This window comes from Coregonus lavaretus (assembly GCF_964263955.1).
Source record: "Coregonus lavaretus genome assembly, chromosome: 26".
NCBI classification, from domain to species: Eukaryota; Metazoa; Chordata; class Actinopteri; order Salmoniformes; family Salmonidae; genus Coregonus; species Coregonus lavaretus.
In genome coordinates, this window is record NC_140013.1 from 25,138,826 (window position 1) to 25,154,680 (window position 15,855).

General features: G+C 43.3%; 1 protein-coding gene across 1 annotated transcript; it reads left to right on the top strand.

Moving 5' to 3' along the window:
* The first annotated feature begins 1,735 nt into the window (after positions 1-1,735).
* On the top strand, positions 1,736-15,777 carry LOC311101744 (junctional adhesion molecule 3B-like). The gene is made up of 9 exons (XM_084142925.1): positions 1,736-1,878; positions 9,834-9,902; positions 10,027-10,140; positions 10,249-10,401; positions 10,769-10,971; positions 11,123-11,222; positions 12,310-12,442; positions 14,336-14,387; positions 14,542-15,777. The coding sequence occupies exons 1-9, from the start codon at positions 1,830-1,832 to the stop codon at positions 14,575-14,577; spliced, it is 909 nt and encodes a 302-aa protein (XP_083999051.1). The 5' UTR covers positions 1,736-1,829; the 3' UTR covers positions 14,578-15,777.
* Positions 15,778-15,855: the final 78 nt, after the last annotated feature.

Genomic DNA, 15,855 nt, shown 5'->3' on the forward strand with positions numbered 1-15,855 from the left:
AACTTTAACCCTTTAACCTAACTCCTAACCCTAACCTTAACCCTAACCTTAACCCCCAGCCTAGCTAATGTTAGCCACCATGTTAGCATTAGCCACCTAGCTACGTTAGCTACAACAAATTGGAATTCATAACATATCATACGTCAGTGGAGGCTGGTGGCATGTTTGATGTGTTTGATACTGTTCCATTTATTCCATTCCAGCCATTACAATGAGCCTGTCCTCCTATAGCTCCTCCCACCAGACTCCTCTGGCATAGGTATTACAAATTCGTAATATATTGTAGGAATTGCAATTCGTAACATATCATACGAAATGGATGATGGACATCCACAAATGATACATCCATATCATACTAAATGGAGGGAGACCGATTTACATTTACATCCCCTCAAGCCAATCTCCATACCCCTTAGTCCAGGTTGGATCTCGCCTCCTCTCGCCTACCTCCCATCTTTGAGTCCATGTATTTCCATTGTTAGAGCGGTCACTTGACAACTTGTCAATATAATAGACAATATTTGACAATATGCCTGTGCATTCAGTGACACATTGAGAAAATGATATGCACCTGTCACTCTAAGGGACACACTATTTTGACGCAATTTCGCCGGGTAGGCAGTGCTATACATCACGGTGGGCGTAGATTTCAGCGCACATACGGGTGGGTGCACATTGTGTCGAGAACGAGCCGGGTGTCATGTAGAAAAGCTCACAGCATGAAATAGCTCATAATCGATGAATATTTTTTACATGACACCGGGCACTCGATCATGTCCATATCGTGGAATCTATTCAGCACACTGCTAAAGCCATAGAGTACACGTTGGCAATTTGGCTAAGCCAAACTACAGTAATGGATGTTAGTTTCATCAGGGAGCCACAAAGATGAAGTAAACACATGTAATCATGTTTGCTATGTCATGCAGCCACAGAATATAAATAAGCTAAACAAATGATTTTGTATTCGAATTTGTCATTGTTTAAAGTTGAGAGATGGCCTATCATTCACGCAAAGTAATGAGATGTAATAATATGGTAAAATAAATAAAACCAAGGTCATCCAAAATCCAAAATCCATCAGATTAACCGTTTTTAATGAAGCCAGCAACGCAAATAATTAATCTCAGTGATTGACAGAATATTGGTATTATTACATGTTGACTAACTAATCGCAGTGAAATGAGATTAAATCTAGTCAAATTTGTAGATTGGCTTGATAGCGGCATTGACATTGTTGGTTGGCTAGCAAGCAAAACATTCCCTTTTGGGGAAACTGGAACCAGCCACTTGGTAGCTATCATTAGTTCAAATAAAGCAAAATGATGTACTCATATGAAAGTGCAATTGTTAACTATAAACCTACGATAGTTTAATTTATGAATGAGGCCCTAGATTCTCGGTTGAATTTGAACGCGCATCGGACAGTCCTAGCACTTACAAACCCACGCCCACCGTGCGAAATTGCGTGAAAACAGTGTGTACCGTCTCTCTCACCTTAACCTCCCATGTTCACATACAATTTCATTTGCATTGTTTAGTTCTCTGGGTCAAAGCTGCGTATGTGATATACCAGAGAGAGAATTAAGGAGAATGAATCTTGTTTGGCACATTAATGAAATTGCATTGTTGGCTACCATCATTATAAAATAGATGTACATGTATTTCCGGTCTCGGGACTATCCCTCTTCCGCCCTGATGCCCTTGTAGCTATGGAAACTCGTCAATGGCAACATCCACCAGCCTGTTCACGCGTTTTGACCAGGGGCACTGAGTGTGATAGGTAGCTAGCTGTGCCAGAATTACCAGTACATTACCGAGGTTTCAAGATGGCGTTACAACGACTGACGGCTTTGTTAATCCTTTACTCGATTCTCGGTAAGTGATTTTCATTTCCACTAAGATAAGGTGTAGTTTAACGGTACGTGTTGTGCATTGCAATTTATTAAATCACAGTGATGCTTTGTTATGGAAATGATCGGGCTGACTAGACGGGCTTCCTAGCATAGCTTGGCCGGGTGTAAACATGCTGAGGATGAGCCACAAAATTATTACATGGTAATTCATTTATTTATACATGCGTTATGATGACTTTGAAACGCTCACACAATCCTCAGCAGTTTTTCCATTCATATTTAAATAAAGAGAGAACAGGTTGCACAAACACTGCTTTTGTATCTTCTAACGTTGAGCTCTCTTCAACTGTCACTCAAAGTGATGATGTCAACCGCTATTTCCATCCAGGCTGTCAGGTAGGCCTACAGTTCATTGTGTGAGCTATTTTATTCTGCTAAAGTCTCTCTGCTACCGCACGGCAAGCGGTACCAATGTACCAAGTCTGGAACCAACAGGACCCTAAACAGCTTCTAGCACCAAGCCATAAAACGTCTAAACAAGACCGCTAAATAGCTAATCAAATGGCTACACGGACTACCTGACTAATCATGTATTTGTCAGTGGGCAAACGTACAAAATCAGCAGGGGATCAAAAACTTTTTTCCCTCACTGTAGCCATGTTAGTTTCTACTCCCTATATATAGCCATGTTATTTTTGCTCATTATTTTTATTCGTTATTCACTGTGTCACTATTTCAATTTTTTCTCATATCTTTAACTCTGCATTGTTGGAAAAGGACCCGTAAGTAAGCATTTCACTGTTAGTCTACACCTGTTGTCTACAAAGCATGTGACAAATACAATTTGATTTGATAAAGTAGCACTCTGACAGCGGCAGTGCATTCAGGAAGACTTCACTAGGACTATCTAGGTTTTGAATACATTGTCTTTTGTCAACATTACTGCTGCAACTACAGGTCAGACAGCTAATGTTATAGCTAAGTCAGTCTCTGTGTGTTATTGACTGATCATTACAGTTTTATTCACATACTAGTCTACTGCATTTGGCCAGTTTCAATGTTGGTAAGTTATTTGGCTGCTTTTACAGTGGCTGTGCTGGAATGTCTGGGAAATGGCTTTTTTTAGATGCACTGGATCAACAGCTTGTTTTTTTTGTTTTTTTATGTTGTTTTCATATTTAGCAAGAAGTGCATAAAGAGAACTGTAGAATGGCTATGTAACTTAGAGAGCATTTCACTCAGGGTATAGCCTACTGTCTCTATACTGTATGTATTAAAACAACAGAGGAGAGAGAGAGAGAGAGAGAGAGAGAGAGAGAGAGAGACTCTAATATTCACCAACAACATATGCCACATTTCTATCTATCTACTGTCAGACAACATTCCAGTTCTGATTAAATTCTTCACATAAACACATAGGTCCCTTTCTTTATGTAGGCTACACAGTGTAAAGTAGGGCTTTCGGCTATGGAATGCTTTTATTCCAGGCACACAATAGCAAATCAGCCATTGTCTTCTTAATTAACCACAGATTCTCTCCCACGGTCTAAAAACTGTCTGTGACAACAAAGCCTCATGCAGGCAGGGACACAGTGAAGCTTGGACACTTAAAATATACAATGAGACAAGAAGTGTCTGTCTGTCTGTCTGTCTGTAGGCAGCAAAAAAGGAGGAGAGTTAGTATAAAGGCATGTAGTTTAAGCTATTTATAGTCTAGTAGTTCATATTATCTACAGTCTTAGCACATTGTAAAGGAATTGAAGGTTCATTAGTGGTTTTACAGGGATTGGCTGTCCCTGCTCTGTTTACCAGGGGAAGATTTGCTGGACAAGCTCTCCTCGTGTCTCTCAGGATGGCCAGTCACTGTTTGGTGTAAAAATAGCTCATGATGTACAGGGGTGGGAAAGTCAGCCGCAGAGACGGAAGCTGAGACCTGAGAGTCGGATCTCATCAGCGTCCACAGCTGTGCTAATATGACTGTGTGCTCCACTTTGGCAGGACCCATGTTTTCTCCACTCTCAGTGCTGGCTGAATTGTATTTCATGTACATCATGAATTGTGAACCAGAGACGTTTTAATTCAGCCGTAGAGTAGGGCTGTGGCGGTCATGAAATGTTGTCAGCCGGTGATTGTCAAGCAAATAATTGCATGTATCATGGTAATTGACCATTAATGAACATAAACACATTTAGCATCTCCTGGCTTCCACGCATAGCCTACAAGCTACTGATGCAGACCTTTGGAACATCTACATTTTAAAAAGTCTAATAAATTCATGTAATATAGCCTACACCATCATAATAAATCCATTATTTATTTTAGACAGTTCTAAAGAAACATGATATGAGGAAAATGTAGTCTATTTCAGAAGAACAGAATAGCATACTCTGAGTTGTCCTTATGTTAGGCCCTGATCTGGCTATGCCATATGGTTGTGGGCTACACTAGTTCATTTAGCAGAAAAGATTTGCTTAGAATTCCATGGTATGATTTTATATTATTTTACAATTGAACATAGCTGAATAAAATAGAAAGGATATTTTCTCCAAACAATGTGACACTCTGGCTCTAGGACTTGTTTATGTGAGCTAGAGTGTATGTTGTTTTGTTGGGGATTTGGGTGTTTTTCTAGGTTGGTAGTTCTGTTGGGTGTATTTCTATGTTTGCAGGTCTATGGGTTGTATTTCTAGGTTGTTGTGTGTTGTTGTCATTGACTCCCAATCGGAGGTAACGAGTGTCAGCTGTCGGCTCGTTATCTCTGATTGGGAGCCATATTTATTCTGTATGTTTTCTTGTGGGCATTGTGGGTTATTGTTCCTGTTCCAGTGTTCTTAGTTCTGTCGGTGTCACAGAGGACTTCACGTATCGTCTGTTGTTTTGTTTTCTCGTGTGAGTACTTTATTTAATAAAAGTCATGTTCACTCGCAACGCTGCGCATTGGTCCGCTCCTTTAGACGATCGTGACAGAATAACCCACCAAAAAAGGACCAAGCAGCGCGTCCAGGAGCAAAGGGTCTGGACACAGGAGTTATGGACGCCTCCTAAGGATTTTTGGACATGGGAGGAGATTCGGGCTGGAAAGGGTCCTTGGGCACAACCGGAGGAATATCACCGCCCTCGTGAAGAGCTGGAGGCAGCCAAAGCCGAGAGGAGGTGGTACGAGGAGGCAGCGCGAAGGCGAGGCTGGAAGCCCGTGGAAGAGAGGCAACCCCAAGACATTTTTGGGGGGGGGCACATGGCTTGGGCGACGGAGCAGCAGGAGGCTGCCACAAGGCAGAGTCAGAGGGCTGCCAGGTTAAGGGGGCTGACGGAGGCAGAGAAGGGACGGATTCAGTGGGCTACCAGGTCAAGGGGGCTACTGGGTAAAGCAGGGAAGGAAGGTGTTGAGGCACGGCGTGAGGTACTGGGGTGTGTAACCAGTTCGGTCCGGCCCGTTCCTAGTCCCGAGGTGCAGCCAGTAGTGTGTGTTCCCCGTACGGTACGGCCTGTTCCGGTCCCTCGCACTAAGTGTAAGGTGCGCGTCGCCAGTCCGGTTCGGCCTGTTCCTGCCATACGCACCAAGTATGCGGTGCGCGTCGCCAGCTCAGCCCGGCCTGTTCCTACTCCACGCACCAGGGATACGGTGCGCTTCGCCAGCCCAGCCCGGCCTGTTCCTACTCCACGCACCAGGGATACGGTGCGCTTCGCCAGCCCAGCCCGGCCTGTTCCTACTCCACGCACCAGGGATACGGTGCGCTTAACCAGCCCAGCCCGGCCTGTTCCTGCTCTCCGCACTAGGCGTGAGGTGAGTCCCCAGGGTCCAGCATGCCCTGTTCCGGCTCCCCGCACTAGGCGTTATGGGAGTTCCCAGGGTCCAGCATGCCCTGTTCCGACTCCCCGCACTAGCCCTGAGATGCGTGTCCTCAGCCCGGTACCTCCAGTTCCGGCACCACGCATCAGGCCTACGGTGCGTCCCCAGGGTCCAGCATGCCCTGTTGCTTCTCCCCGCACTAGCCCTGAGATGCGTGTCCTCAGCCCGGTACCTCCAGTTCCGGCACCACGCACCAGGCCTACGGTGCGCCTCAGACGGCCAGAGTCTGCCGTCTGCCCAACGGGGCCTGAACTGTCCGTCTGCCCAACGCCGTCTGAACTGCCCGTCTGCCCAACGCCGTCTGAACTGCCCGTCTGCCCAACGGCGCCTGAACTGCCCGTCTGCCCAACGCCGTCTGAACTGCCCGTCTGTACTGAGCCTGCAAAGCCGCCCGTCTGCCATGAGCCTTCAGAGCCGTCCGCCAGACCGGAGCCGCTAGAGCTCTCCGCCAGACAGGATCAGCCAGAGCCTTCCGCCAGACAGGATCAGCCAGAGCCTTCCGCCAGACAGGATCAGCCAGAGCCTTCCGCCAGACAGGATCAGCCAGAGCCTTCCGCCAGACAGGATCAGCCAGAGCCTTCCGCCAGACAGGATCAGCCAGAGCCTTCCGCCAGACAGGAGCAGCCAGAGCCTTCCGTCAGACCGGATCAGCCAGAGCCTTCCGCCAGACAGGAGCAGCCAGAGCCTTCCGCCAGACGGGATCAGCCAGAGCCTTCCGCCAGCCATGAGCAGCCAGATCCGTCAGCCAGCCATGAGCAGCCAGATCCGTCAGCCAGCCATGAGCAGCCAGATCCGTCATCCAGCCATGAGCCGTCCAGCCAGGATCCGCCAGAGCCGTCCAGCCAGGATCCGCCAGAGCCGTCCAGCCAGGACCCGCCAGAGCCAGCCAGCCAGGATCCGCCATTTAGTCAGGTGCTGCCCCTTAGCTCGGTGTTGCTCCGTATCCTGGTGCTGTCCCTTATCCTGGTGCTGTCCCTTATCCTGGTGCTGCCCCTTAGTCCGGTGCTGCCCCTTAGCCTGGTACTGCCCCTTAGTCCGGTACTGCCCCTTAGTCCGGTACTGCCCCGTAGTCCGGTACTGCCCCGTAGTCCGGTGCTGCCCCTTAGTCCGGTGCCGCCCCTTAACCCAGTGGGGTTTAGTTGGGGGGTGGTAATGTGGAGGAGGCTAGGGAGGCTGGTGACTAAGGTGGGGTGGGGACCACGACCAGGGGCAGAACCGCCACCGTGGACAGACGCCCACCCAGACCCTCCCCTAGACTGTGGGTTGGTGCGCCCGGAGTTCGCACCTTTAGGGGGGGGTACTGTGACACTCTGGCTCTAGGACTTGTTTATGTGAGCTAGAGTGTATGTTGTTTTGTTGGGGATTTGGGTGTTTTTCTAGGTTGGTAGTTCTGTTGGGTGTATTTCTATGTTTGCAGGTCTATGGGTTGTATTTCTAGGTTGTTGTGTGTTGTTGTCATTGACTCCCAATCGGAGGTAACGAGTGTCAGCTGTCGGCTCGTTATCTCTGATTGGGAGCCATATTTATTCTGTATGTTTTCTTGTGGGCATTGTGGGTTATTGTTCCTGTTCCAGTGTTCTTAGTTCTGTCGGTGTCACAGAGGACTTCACGTATCGTCTGTTGTTTTGTTTTCTCGTGTGAGTACTTTATTTAATAAAAGTCATGTTCACTCGCAACGCTGCGCATTGGTCCGCTCCTTTAGACGATCGTGACAAACAATTTGAGGGAGTGCGCACATGCGGCTATTGTGCGCACATGCGGCTGTGTTGAGTGGTTAACAAAGAAAAAGGTCCTCTTATATGCTTAATTTAGAGTTATTTATGCAACTTTAGTTGTGATACAAACGTTGGGCTATATGTTTAGATTTTTAATACATTCTAAGGCTGCATGATGCGACTCTAATGATGATTTGAAAAAAGTCTCATGAAAGGCATGAGCTCTGCTTAGTTTTTTGCGCGTCTCTCATTCACAATTTGACAAGCACTTGATAATGCCTCAAATTTCCCACCGGCATCACCTTTGTGGCTGTAATGCCCCCTAAGAAAATCCATGTATTTTGTGGCCTGTGGCTGTTTTGCCCCTGGACTGAATATAATAATTATAATTCCCTTCTCCTGGCTGCGTGCTCCGAAGCACCTCTCACTGATATGGCTCTCTCAGATAGCTCAATTCTTATTAGCCAATGCCCGTCACGTGATCGGGTCTTTCTCACAGGCTACAAGTGAGGACAGACACATCGGGGACGCAACTGCGCGCGTCCTTATCCAATTCCAAGGCGCATATTGAAGATATTGGAAGAACTGTCCACATTTACTTTTCGTCAGCTAACAAGATGAGTAGGCCTAAGAAACAGCAAAAGCACTAACCTATGTCAATCTACTATCCCCCATAGTACAAAAGTTGACCTATTCTATTCTGTGCAAGGAAAAAATATTCCAAACATAGTCTGGGACAGTTGTGGGATGCGATATATGCCAAATTAATACAACCACTAGCACCAAAAAAACTTTTATAAGCAATGAGGCTGATGCAACAAATCAGAACCTTAGCCTAAAATGATGATAAACTATTAGGCTATTTCTTCACATTATAAGCGCAGCAATGCGCACACAGCAGTAGGCTATAAGTGCGAATGTCCCAAAATGCAATCAATTATCGGGAAAACACCATTCTCAAAAGTGACTGCAAATGCGATTATGCATGTATTGCTTTTATTATAAAGGTGCATTTTTATGGTGAAAATGATCTTCCCCAAACTCGAAACCCACACTCTGCGTATGTATGCCAGTTAGGCTCTACACCCGTTGTAAAGCGGATTAATGTGCTTAATTTTAAGAAGTTATCTGGCCACTTTAGTTGTGATACAAATCTTAGCAAAACATATAGGCCTATGGGCTAGGCTACATGAGGTGTGCGACTATGATTTGAAAAAGTCACCAAAAAAAGGAATGTGCTGTTTCTTGCCTTACTGCACACAACCTGGGCATCATTCACAAGTGATAGACTAATATTGTCACCCATCAGACTATTCTTGATTTAATCTTGTCTTTACATATACTAAATAATATATGTATGACATTTGTTTTGATTTAGAGTGGACCATTATCATGCACCTGTCTCAAAACAGGGGCAGGGGAAAAAATACATGTAATCTGTGCACTTAAATAGCGAATGGAAGACGCTTTTCCTGTGGTTAATTTTCATGCCAGACAGATTTGCCTGTTGTAAAGAGAAGCAATGTGCTTAATATTAGGAAAGTTGAGAAATAAATATAGTAGGCCTTGCCTATAGAAAGCTGATGGGATCCTCCTCTTTTTAATTGAGGCCATCAAAACTCTGTTTTCTCACGCAATTGCATAGCCTATAGAAATGTTGCGCAACATGAGCTCATGGGCACTCATGAAGTGTTTGATTAGATTTTCGATTATATTTGCATTGATCTCAGAGTGGTTAGAGGGACAATAGTGCTGAGTACAAGGTAGTTAGCAAGTTTGGTAGGCTACTAATGACCATCAGCAGCATCAGAGCTTGGAGAAGCCTAATTACAGTGACTAAACGGTCATGTGGAATTTTACTGCTGTCATGACTCGTGACCACCGGTGTGGCGGTAATACGGTCACCTTAACAGCCCTACCACAGAGTACTTTTATCTGTCTGGATTATACCGTGGAAGTGCTTAATACACTCGGATGAATTGTGCTGCAATACATTAAAGTCTGTTTTCACCCCTCATTAGGAGTCCTTAATATCGCTGACTCCCACATAGGAGGGACTGTTTTCATTACTCACAGTGTGTTATTTTAGTAACTCTTAGGCCTCCCTAAGTATATCTCCCAATTATTTAATTTGAGAGTGTTTTGTAGAATTAGAAGTAAGGAAACAACACTGAGTAATATTGGGACTTGCGTCTTATATAGACATGAGAAATGCTTCCGGAGATATGGTTAATCCTGACCCTAAGGCTCTTTCTCACCCTCTGTAGCTATAGGCCTACATCTCCTGATCCTCTAGTCATTTAGGCATATCTGTTTAAATGGGCATTGGGCCAAATTGGTACTGTCCTTGATGAAAATTCTGAAGCTTGTCAGTCTGCATTTTTTTTCTCACTTATTTGTGGTCTTTTACAGGCTACATTCCATCACTTGGGGTAATCCTCCGAACCACAGACAAGACTGTGTGGGCAAATGAATTTGAACGTAAGTCACTGAAGCACTGACTCATTCTCTCAGAATAATTTTTCTTCCATTGCCTGTCTGTCTGCCAGGCTCATCTGTTGTCTGCCAGTGTTTTGACATTGTAGTATCACTGTTTTCTTTCCAGCTATTGAGTTGACCTGCTTGATAGAGTCCATCTCAACAAACAACCCCAGAATCGAATGGAAGAAAATCAAAAACGGCATCCCTAGTTATGTTTACTTTCAAAATCAAATTTCGGGTAAGATGATAATTTTTTAAGCACCTTACCAATACCATATTGGCCTCAGAACTGTTATTATTCTCTGTAAGTGAATGAGAGGTTGGAGTGTGTTTTTGCTTCTATAAGGGGACTTGGAGCACAGAGCCCAGCTGATCCAGCCAGCCAACCTACTGATCCTCAACACCAGCCGTACAGACACTGCAGAGTACCGCTGTGAGGTCGCTGCCATTGATGACCACAAACACTTTGATGAAATTCTAATCAGTCTTGCTGTCAGGGGTGAGGACGTATTTTCATATTCCCGTGTCACTTAACCAATGCAAAGCTCCCACCTTGTCATTGGCCTGAGATATGCGTGTCCGCTGGTCAATCTCAGTGTTAGGTGTGTTGTTGACAGACATTTTAAGCCTGTAGTAGTTTGCTGTGTTTTTTCAGTGTTGTTGTCTATTTCTAAGTAAATACTATGTCATGTGCTCCCTCGCTCACAAAAACTGCTCCATGGGTGCCGTAGTATGGCCTCTGCCCTTTGCCTATGTGTATGTGTCTTCCGGAGCAGTTGGTATAAAGAGGAAGTCGAATTCCAGTTGGACCTTTGTGTACAATTAGAAATCTTCTTATTTTTCCTCTTCTTCTTCTGTCTCTGCAGTAAAGCCTGTGGTGCCCAGGTGCAGTGTGCCTGTGGCGGTGACTGTTGGCACGTCCTCTGAGCTGCGCTGCCTGGAGAACGAGGGCTTCCCTGCCTCAGTGTACCGCTGGTTCCACAACAACGAGGAGCTTCCCCAGGACCCAAAGAGCAGCCCCAAGTTTATCAACTCCACCTACTCCCTTAACGCTGACACAGGTGGTCTGGTAAGGAATCAATAGGACTGGGAGGTCGAACGGAAACTAGATATATGAATATCATGTTTAATGAGACAGTAGGTCCAACTGTTGGATGATGTTAGTACAAGAGAAAAGCTGTATGATGTTTTGGGGTTGATTTTGGCGTTTGTCCCTGCAGAAATTCCGCCGGATGAGGAAGGAGGATGCGGGGGAGTATTACTGCCAGGCAAAGAATGAAGCTGGACATGCACAGTGTACCGCACAGCTGATGGAAGTGTGTGAGTAGGCCATGCTGTACTAAACACCCAACTGACATTCTAACTGCGACTATGTATTGTGTTGAAATATGTCAGTGTGTCATACCTCTGCTACACTGAACATACCATTGTGCATTACCAAACCTGCTAGTGAGTCACATGCATCTACTCTAGTGTACATAAATCATAGTGGTTGACATGGACATGCATTCCAAGGTCATTCCTTTAGGTCAGGGTTCCCAAACGTTATTATATTATATTAGAAATATTATACAATACTAGTCAAAAGTTTGGACACACCTACTCATTCAAGGGTTTTTCTTTATTTTTACTATTTTTTACATTGTAGAATAATAGTGAAGACATCAAAACTATGAAATAACACATATGGAATCATGTAGTAACCAAAAAAGTGTTAAACACATCAAAATATATTTTATATTTGAGATTCTTGAAATAGCCACCCTTTGCCTTGATGTGTAAGGGCTATTTTACCAAGAAGGAGAGTGATGGAGTGCTGCATCAGATGGAGTGCAGCCTCCATAATCCCCCGACCTCAACCAAATTGAGATTGTTTGGGATAAGTCAGACGGCAGAGTGAAGGAAAAGCAGCCAACAAGTGCTCAGCATATGTGGAAACTCCTTCAAGACTGTTGGAAAAGCATTCCAGGTGAAGCTGGTTGAGAGAATGCCAAGAGTGTGCAAAGCTGTCATCAAGTCAAAGGGTGGCAATTTGAAGAATCTCAAATATAAAATAGATTTATTTATTTAACACTTTTTTGGTTACTACATGATTCCATATGTGTTATTTCATAGTTTTGATGTCTTCACTATTATTCTACAATATATATATATTTTTTTATAAAGAAAACCCTTGAATGAGTAGGTGTGTCCAAACTTTTGACTGGTAGTGTATCTGATTGGGCATCTTGCAGTCAATTCGCAGTCTACAAATTATTTAACATTATGTTCCGGCGCCCTGACCATATGCTCAATAAATAAATTGTGCTGCGGCTGATTCTAGTTGATGATCCCTGCTTTTAAGTTGTTTAAATTTGGGTTTATGTCACCCAGATCTCATCTCAAAATGCCCTGCTTGTATTTTCAGATGATGTTGACATCGTGGGGATTTTTCTGAAGGTGTTGGCGGCATTGGCCGGATTCATAATTGTGATGGTGGCAGTTTGTCATGCACACAAACATGGCTGCTTCTCCTCCGGCAAGGATCACACAGGAACCAAGTGAGTAGGGCTATGTAGTTTCAAAGTTGATTTGCCACGTGCACAGGATACAACAGGTGTAAAACAGTACAGTGAAATTCTTACCATGAGAGCTCGTTCCAACAATGCAGTGATAATAATAGTAATATAGATAATAATAGAAAATAGATTATTTATTTATTTATTTATTAACCCGAGTAGGAGATAGGTTGAATACAGGGCTTTTAAAGCTGGACCAGTTTAATAGTGACATGGTACAGTGGGGGAAAAAAGTATTTAGTCAGCCACCAATTGTGCAAGTTCTCCCACTTAAAAAGATGAGAGAGGCCTGTAATTTTCATCATAGGTACACGTCAACTATGACAGACAAATTGAGAATTTATTTTCCAGAAAATCACATTGTAGGATTTTTAATGAATTTATTTGCAAATTATGGTGGAAAATAAGTATTTGGTCACCTACAAACAAGCTAGATTTCTGGCTCTCACAGACCTGTAACTTCTTCTTTAAGAGGCTCCTCTGTCCTCCACTCGTTACCTGTATTAATGTCACCTGTTTGAACTTGTTATCAGTATAAAAGACACCTGTCCACAACCTCAAACAGTCACACTCCAAACTCCACTATGGCCAAGACCAAAGAACTGTCAAAGGACACCAGAAACAAAATTGTAGACCTGCACCAGGCTGGGAAGACTGAATATGCAATAGGTAAGCAGCTTGGTTTGAAGAAATCAACTGTGGGAGCAATTATTAGGAAATGGAAGACATACAAGACCACTGATAATCTCTCTCGATCTGGGGCTCCACGCCAGATCTCACCCCGTGAGGTCAAAATGATCACAAGAACGGTGAGCAAAAATCCCAGAACCACACGGGGGGACCTAGTGAATGACCTGCACAGAGCTGAGACCAAAGTAACAAAGCCTACCATCAGTAACACACTACGCCGCCAGGGACTCAAATCCTGCAGTGCCAGACGTGTCCCCCTGCTTAAGCCAGTACATGTCCAGGCCCGTCTGAAGTTTGCTAGAGTGCATTTGGATGATCCAGAAGAGGATTGGGAGAATGTCATATGGTCAGATGAAACCAAAATAGAACTTTTTGGTAAAAACTCAACTCGTCGTGTTTGGAGGACAAAGAATGCTGAATTGCATCCAAAGAACACCATACCTACTGTGAAGCATGGGGGTGGAAACATCATGCTTTGGGGCTGTTTTTCTGCAAAGGGACCAGGACGACTGATCCGTGTAAAGGAAAGAATGAATGGGGCCATGTATCGTGAGATTTTGAGTGAAAACCTCCTTCCATCAGCAAGGGCATTGAAGATGAAACGTGGCTGGGTCTTTCAGCATGACAATGATCCCAAACACACCACCCGGGCAACGAAGGAGTGGCTTCGTAAGAAGCATTTCAAGGTCCTGGAGTGGCCTAGCCAGTCTCCAGATCTCAACCCCATAGAAAATCTTTGGAGGGAGTTGAAAGTCCGTGTTGCCCAGCGACAGCCCCAAAACATCACTGCTCTAGAGGAGATCTGCATGGAGGAATGGGCCAAAATACCAGCAACAGTGTGTGAAGACTTACAGAAAACGTTTGACCTGTGTCATTGCCAACAAAGGGTATATAACAAAGTATTGAGAAACTTTTGTTATTGACCAAATACTTACTTTCCACCATAATTTGCAAATAAATTCATAAAAAATCCTACAATGTGATTTTCTGGAATTTTTTTTCTCATTTTGTCTGTCATAGTTGACGTGTACCTATGATGAAAATTACAGGCCTCTCTCATCTTTTTAAGTGGGAGAACTTGCACAATTGGTGGCTGACTAAATATTTTTTTCCCCCACTGTATGTGCTGTGAATTGCTTAGTAAGTCTTTGTGTGGAAATTAAGGATTTTTTGTGTGTGTTTTAGCTACAAACTTCCAGCGCAGGATGATGGTGTTGACTATGCCGAAGCAGATGAGGTGAATAAAATTAACTTAATTCTGTTTTCTATATTCTATATTATTATTGAGCTAAAATGTGATCATAATGTATTATTAAAAATGACAAACAAAAAGAAACATCAACTGCAGGTGGATGTATTTTCTTGATAATTTACATTCCCATTTCTATCAGGGTCACTTCCGCCACAAATCATCATTTATTATTTGACATCTGAGACAGAAGACCGTCAAGAGGGGACACACTGAAGAGGAGAAACACTGAAGAGGAGACACACTGAAGTCAAAAGCGCATCAAATCCCACAATGGGGCTTCGTGTGAGAAATTTGAGCTGTAACATTGCACATTATTTTCTGGTGCGCATCAACAATGAACCTACAAGCTTGCCAAAGTTATCATCATGAAAAATATCAATCATTATTTCAATATTGCTTTCTGATAGGCAATTGCAACGTCATGTCCCTGTTAGTACACTTTTTTTTTTTTGCAGCACAAATATGTTTTGTCCTCAGTCATTACTGTAACTACAACTACAGTACGATTTTAAAGCTTTGACTTTTGAACTTCCACCAACATGTTCATCTCAATTGATGCTGGAACATTCCCCCCTACTGTTTTTGGACAAACAATGATTTTTTACTTCCTAAAATGTCTACAAAATACACCAAACTTGTTTGACAAAAACAGTCTTGCATAACCTCTGAATGCAAGCTTGACTGGTTTATGTTAATATGAAGGAAGGTTGTGTCAATATTTGTGTATATACTGTATACATACAGACAATGAGTGGGGCATGTATAAAAAGCTGATGAAATCTGTTACATGCAGAGTCAAGGGGCACAAGGAAACAGTCTGTTGTGCTTAATAAAGCCAACTAACTTTATTCTCTGCGTTCAGAATAACAGAAACATATTACAGTTATACAATATAATCCCAGTATAATGCTGCAATTTAAGATGTATTATTATGATTAGATCAAGTAATTATGATTTTTTTTCAGAGTGCCGTTTCTGTGTATAAGTGACCTTCTGTGCTTACTAATTACCTACTTTATGAGTATTGGACATATTGTCCAGTTTTGACTCACAATTAACTGTATTTTCTTTATGGACACAATATACAATATTAATGGATGTACAGGCAATACAACTTTGTTAGAAACAAATGTCTACACATACATTTTTATCAGTAACAATACATCATAAGTATTAAACAATGTTTCAAATTGAAATTGTTAAAAATGACTTTTTGAAACATTATTGATATGGTTATTTTTTCATTGGTATTCTTTGTTTGTAAAATAACACTACTCAGGAACTGTTGCAAAATCTTAATTGTTCATTCGTTGTAGTGCAAGTAATGGATACTGTTATATGTTTACTTCATTTTGTCAATAAAGACATAACATAAGTAACTGTATTTACTGTATTGTTGGGACTTTTTATTTGCAAATGACTACAGAAGAGTTGAACTTTTATTTTGAAAAAT

Bases quoted from the DNA above. Each gene is read 5' to 3' on its own strand.
- LOC311101744 (XM_084142925.1), top strand. From the start codon at position 1,830: ATGGCGTTACAACGACTGACGGCTTTGTTAATCCTTTACTCGATTCTC. The intron at 9,903-10,026 runs GTAAGTCACTGA...TTTTCTTTCCAG, and splicing joins GTGGGCAAATGAATTTGAAC to CTATTGAGTTGACCTGCTTG. The intron at 12,443-14,335 runs GTGAGTAGGGCT...TGTGTGTTTTAG, and splicing joins AAGGATCACACAGGAACCAA to CTACAAACTTCCAGCGCAGG.